Here is a 6092-nt window from a genome sequence, read left to right as displayed (position 1 = left end):
GAAAAAAATTCCGAATTAATTAATGCATTTAATATTTAAAAAAGAAAAATTTAGAGCGGATAGAAAAATTGAATGATAAAAGGGGTACCCGCGGAAGAAATTTTAAATTATTATTGTTAGAGATAATAAATTGTTTTTCAGAAATTGATACTAAAAATAATAATGCTGACTATAATTATTTTTAATAAAAATAAAATAAAAATCATAAAATGATGGCATCAATTATAATTTTGGAGGGAAATTTTTAATAATAACGTGACATGTGTCTAATTCTAGGAGAGGATATGTCAGCGGTTGTCATTTTGGTATTAGTTATATATTTGTTGTTCTACTTTTTAGTGAATTTGGCATAAGTTATCGAAATTAATATTGACTTTGTTAGGAGTTGATTTTGATAATTCAATGATATGATATGAAATTTTCTTAAATTAAAATGCTGATGTGGCATCTATGAGAGGGGAGTATTTGGGTTTCCTCTCTTCTCATTAACAATTCTGATTAAATAAAGGAGTAATATATTATACTGATTAATGCATGATTTTGGTATGTATTCCAAAAATTAATACCAAAGTATATTAGATTATTATCTAATTTCTTCGAGACGGCGTTCGAAGCAAGATCTTTTATAAAAATATAGGAGAGTTTTACCCATTTCAACCTCATACTTAAAACCTAATATCTACAACTCAAACGCTCCTAAGACCACTTTTTCACATTCTTATGTTGTATCTAACTGACCTTGGATTTGGAAGTGGCTATTTACTCTTAAACTGTTCCTAATTCTCCTTTTTATAATACATTATTCGAAGGTGCAAGAGTATGATTAGTAGAGGGAGGTTGGAGGATAACTATTCACCATATATAGTTACCGTAAAAGCCAACTGAACTGTTGATTGGCTTGCTAATGCTGGAGTGGATTTAGAGCATCGGTTTAAGCTCTTTGATCAAGACGGACCCTTCAGATCTTTGTGCTAATCTATTGGAGGACTTGGGAGGAGGTACTATTACAAGGAAGGTTCCGGGCTTTGGCGGCTTGATTACTTGTTGTAGTCTTTTTGTTTTTGTCGTTTTGTGTTTGGTTTTTTTCCTGCCTTTTTAATTTCTAGTTTTGCTGGTTTCTCTTGTTTTTCAAGGGCTGCTCCTCCTTCATCAAAAAAAAAAAAAAAAACAAACTATTTTATGTTATTCTTCTTAATTAAGAAAGACACTAATTATTAATAAATATTACTAAAATAACAACCGATATTATTGTTTTTTTAAATCTATTAATTATTATTGAAACAAAATATGCTGACATTATTAAGGGACACATGTCAACTTCTCATGAAAAATTTTCCCGCCTAAACTATTTTTGACATAATTTTTTTTTTCCTCTCTTTATTTCCTTCTAAGTTTCAAGACTAAAAAAAATACAATACTTCTTTCAAAATTAATTAATCAAATTATAATTACACTTTTTTCTAATAAAGAATATTAACAACCATTTTAAACAAATAATAACTATTTAATCCGTTCAACGCACTGGACTAAACTAGTAAATAAATAAATATCCTTTCTCAAAAAAAAAAAAAAAGAAAAAAAAAAGGTTAAATACCCTAACTCGATCAGGCGATCATTAAGAAAAAGAAGTCAAACAAAAACATCCCTCCATAACAAACTCATCTTCACTTCTTCAATTTCATCATTCTCATTTTTCAGTTTTCTTTTCGTTGCTTTTTCTCACAAAAAACCATGGTTATTGATTTTCAACAATCAAATTCCGATGACATTCATTCTCATCTTCCCAATCAAGTTACGCATTTCAACTCCGGAAATAATAGGAATGCATCTGGAGATCAATATAATGGAGAAATCAATATTGACTGCAACAAGGTATAATTTCTTTCAAAATATTTGATATATTGTTGGGTTTTTTTTTTAATTTTTAATTTTTATTTTTTACATCAATTTGGTTTATTAGATGGTGGTGTAAATCTTGTTCATATTGTATGATTTGAGATTTTCGTGGACCCTTTCTCTTATGGATTTGAGAATTTCATTGAAGATCTGTTTTTTTAGGAAGTAAAATATAAGGATTTGATTAGCAACATCTTTTCGCAAGATCTTGCCCTAATCTGTCAAAAAAAAAAAAAAAATTGCTATCCGAATCTAGGTTATATATATATATATTTTTTTTTTTTTTTGGTTTATTTGTTCTTATTTTCCAGCCGTTTTTATTCAATTTCAAGTTTATATAACATATAACATATAAAGTAGTTTTAGATCCAATGTACTACGTATATTCAATCAGAATTAATTTATAAAAAGTTGAAATTAGGTCATCTCCAATTTCCATTGCTTACAAAAAGTAGCAAATTATAATTCATAACTAAAACAATTAATAAGATATTAATATGTGTATCACCAGTTCTGCACCAATTAAGGGTTGTTTTTTAGAAAAAAGTTTACAAAATTTTTAAACATTAAAATTAACAGTATTTAAGTGAGTATTTTGACTTCAATAGCCCACGAGTACAGTATCAAATTCACAGGGATAATAGAAGAAATTTATAATTGTAGAATATACCGTACGATGTACTGTGTAAATTGAGTAAATTCAAAAGGTACGAATAAAATATTCCTAAAATATATAATCAACCAGTTGCTAGAAGATATAGTTGCTTGGTAATCTTACTGACAATAGAGAAAAAAAAAATCTTACTGACAATAGAGAAAAAGCAAATGGACCATTTTAGATTGAAACTTAATTTTGGAATGACTTTTTTATTTTTTTTCGGGAAAAAGTTAACTGCTTTTTACCTTTTTCCTTCTTTTAATGTTCCCATGAAATTATTAATAATTTTTTTTTAATGTCTTCTCAAATCGAAAAGTTGACAGTTTAAATCTAGTTTGCATTACTAGGGAAACCCTTTAAAAATGAGAGTAAAAGAAATCTGCATACTAAATTGCCTTTCAATCTCTTGTGAAATGTAAAACTATGTAGTTTGAGTATTATTGTAATATTCTCTTAGAGATTTTTTTTTTTTTTGAATATATTGCATTTGTATTTGGTAATGTATTTTTTGTTAAATTAGGAATAATATATATTTTTTAAAAGTAATATCATCATTTAGTCATTTATCTACTTTGTAATTAATACCAATAAGAAATTAAAAATATAAATGTCCATCTACAAATATGCCAAATCAAAATGTTGCACATAGAGAAAGTAATTTATTCTTATTTTTGTATCATGTTTTTAATTTGTCAAAACCAAGATATGGCCATATGGGGGGACATGGGTACTGGATAGTCCTTCTCGATGGGACAGTTCTCATTTGACCTGCACTGAGCACCCAACCTTTACCCGTAATTTGCTGATCTCCTTTTATTATATTCTCTCCCTCTCTCTCTCGTTTTTTTTTTTCTTCCCTATTTCCCCCCCCCCCCTAGTTATATGGAATTTGGAGGGAACTCGGTTTATTAGTTTGATAAAATCTTAAATTAATCAACAAAATTTCTAATCAGCATGTCATTTTTGTAATTATATACTCATTCCATGTTTAAATCAATAAAACATTTTCTTTATCTATCAATGTTTAAATAAATAAAATATATATTTTTTTATGTAACTTCTCTCTATTTTCCATTTTTTTTAATAATATTCTCTTTATTTTTTATAACATTATACTAACTAATGGTCCTCGCAGAACCTCTTACGCTCTTTTCTTTCCTCAACTTATGCTCCACTACCTATTATTTTCATAAATTTCATTAACTTTTCTAAAATTCCGTAAAAGTCAAAACATGTTATTTATTTAAACACGGAGGGTCGGAGAGAGTGTATATTAACAACCATGATCCTCATATCTAATAAAAAGTTGTGATTTATTTACTATTTTCCCATTTGAAAATACATTATTGATATCAAAGTCATAAACTTGTATTTTCTCCTTAGATTTGTACTTCATTTATTTCAACAAGACGTTAATGTGGTTGAACTGAATTTGTTGATATCAAAGACCCTACTATTTATTGACTCAAATATACCTTTGATCCAAACGACCTGATTGCTAGGTTTTAGTCATATACTATAAGAGAATACGAGGTATCACTTTTTCCATTGCATTTAACAACATTTTGTTTGTTTATTCAGTTACATCATATATATTGTACCTGTGAGAATTGGAAGTTTATGCCCGATGAAGTAAAGCTTGAATATACAGACATAGAAGAAGTTGGAAAAAGTATTTCTGAAGTGGTGAACAATATTGTATTGAAGAACTCAGGTAATGATATGACACATCCCGATTTAGGGGTTTTTCTCTTCTTTTTAAATACTGTAACAATAATGGAATGAGTATTGTTAATTTCTGTGCCATTTTTCAAGAATCATTTCAGCGTCTTTCTTCTTGAATCATATTAGTTCACACTTCACAGAGTACTTCTTTGTAAAAGGTGATGTAATTCCTCTATTTTTTTTTAAAAAGAAAATAAAAAATTCATTAATATTTTATCTTTGTCAATGAAATTATTTTCTCATCTTGAATAAGGCCTGTTCTTTTGAGCTACTCTACCCTGTCTACTTTTGCTGAAATTTGCTCAACTTTACTCTACTCTACTTTGCTTTAAAATAATAATTAATAATAATAAATAATATTTTATAATAATAATAATAATTAATATGTAATATTATTAATTGATAATAATAACTAATATTTAATGATAATCATTAATATTTTATACTCCCTCCGTTCCCAAAGTTTGATTCACTTTGAATTTGCACGGTCTCCAATGAATATTTTTAACAATTAATAACTTTGGCTATGTATAAGTAAATTTTTTTAAAAGTTGATATTTGAAAAAATTATCAGTAGGGGAATCTAATAAGACCAAACTTGTTAATTTATTTTGATTATATAAATCATAAAATGTGGTCAAAGTTATTTTATTTTGACCATATGAATAATAAGTGAGTCGAATTTTCTGGAGCGGAGGTTATAGTATTTAACACATTTTCTAATATTATAAAAAGAGTAAAAAATCTAAAAAAAATATCAAATAATAATAATAATATTAATCATATAATAATAATAATAATAATAATAATAATAATAATGTGATAATCATAATAATAAAAATAATCATAATAATAAAAATAATCATAATCATAATAATAATAATAATATTATTATTATTATTATTTTTATTATTATTATTATTATTATTATTAATAATAATGATAATAATATTAAAAATAATAATAACAATAATAATAATAACAATAATAAAGATAACAATAACAATAATCTGCTCTGCTATGAAATTTGCTCTGCTGTGCTCTGCCATAAGCTCAAAAGAACAGGGCCTAAGTATATCAGTTTAGTATTAACTTTGACTTGCTTTTTAGTATTAATATACTTCTTCCATTTTTTTATAAGATGCATCACTTTTTTTGAATGAAAGATTTAATTTAGATGCATCAATAATTTTCCTTTTAGTTATATATTATCTCTATCTCTCTTATTACATGAGTCAACTAACTCCTCTTTATTTATTTTTCTATCTTTCTACTCCAAAAACACAAATTCATGATTAAGGAAAATTTTAAACAAGTTATGGTAAGACTGATTAAACTTACCCTACAAGTATATAAAGTTATCCTTATATATTATAAAATTTACCATTTTTGTAACATATTATACTCTTAGAAAAACACTTATATTGTACGAAGTATTAGATTAATCATTAGCTTTTATAATACGTATTCATTAGAAAATACCCATTAAAATAAATAAAACTCATTACAAATTAAAAGTTACCCTTAAATGGGTCAAAGTTACCATAAAAATTATTAAAGTTACCCTTAAATTGACCTTCTTTTGTATAAGATTTATTGTTTCAATAATTGTCTAAGAGCCTGCAATTACAATAGTGATGCATCTAAAAATTATGGAGAAAGTATGTAATCTAGCTATGAAGTATATTATATGTTATTATGTAAATTTTAGTTGGATTATATTAATCAAATTGAATATATTTTTATGGTATCAGTTTTTTACAATTTACATAAATACAAATTTAAACTTATTTTGTATACAAAGGAGTATTAA

At 25.9% G+C, this 6092-nt stretch overlaps 1 protein-coding gene across 1 annotated transcript; it reads left to right on the top strand.

Moving 5' to 3' along the window:
- Positions 1-843: 843 nt before the first annotated feature.
- Positions 844-4371, top strand: LOC110739467. The gene is made up of 2 exons (XM_021919913.1): positions 844-1872; positions 4136-4371. The coding sequence occupies exons 1-2, from the start codon at positions 1732-1734 to the stop codon at positions 4337-4339; spliced, it is 345 nt and encodes a 114-aa protein (XP_021775605.1). The 5' UTR covers positions 844-1731; the 3' UTR covers positions 4340-4371.
- Positions 4372-6092: the final 1721 nt, after the last annotated feature.

The sequence above is a fragment of the Chenopodium quinoa genome, unplaced genomic scaffold, assembly GCF_001683475.1.
Source record: "Chenopodium quinoa cultivar QQ74 unplaced genomic scaffold, ASM168347v1, whole genome shotgun sequence".
NCBI lineage: Eukaryota > Viridiplantae > Streptophyta > Magnoliopsida > Caryophyllales > Amaranthaceae > Chenopodium > Chenopodium quinoa.
Note: the sequence above shows the minus strand (reverse complement) of the source record. Positions and strands in the feature narration are given on the sequence as shown.

What these genes read in the sequence shown, in the direction of transcription:
- LOC110739467 (XM_021919913.1), top strand. Translation starts at nt 1,732, where the DNA reads ATGGTTATTGATTTTCAACAATCAAATTCCGATGACATTCATTCTCAT. An exon ending in TCAATATTGACTGCAACAAG is followed by an intron (nt 1,873 to 4,135) that starts GTATAATTTCTT and finishes TTGTTTATTCAG; the next exon opens with TTACATCATATATATTGTAC.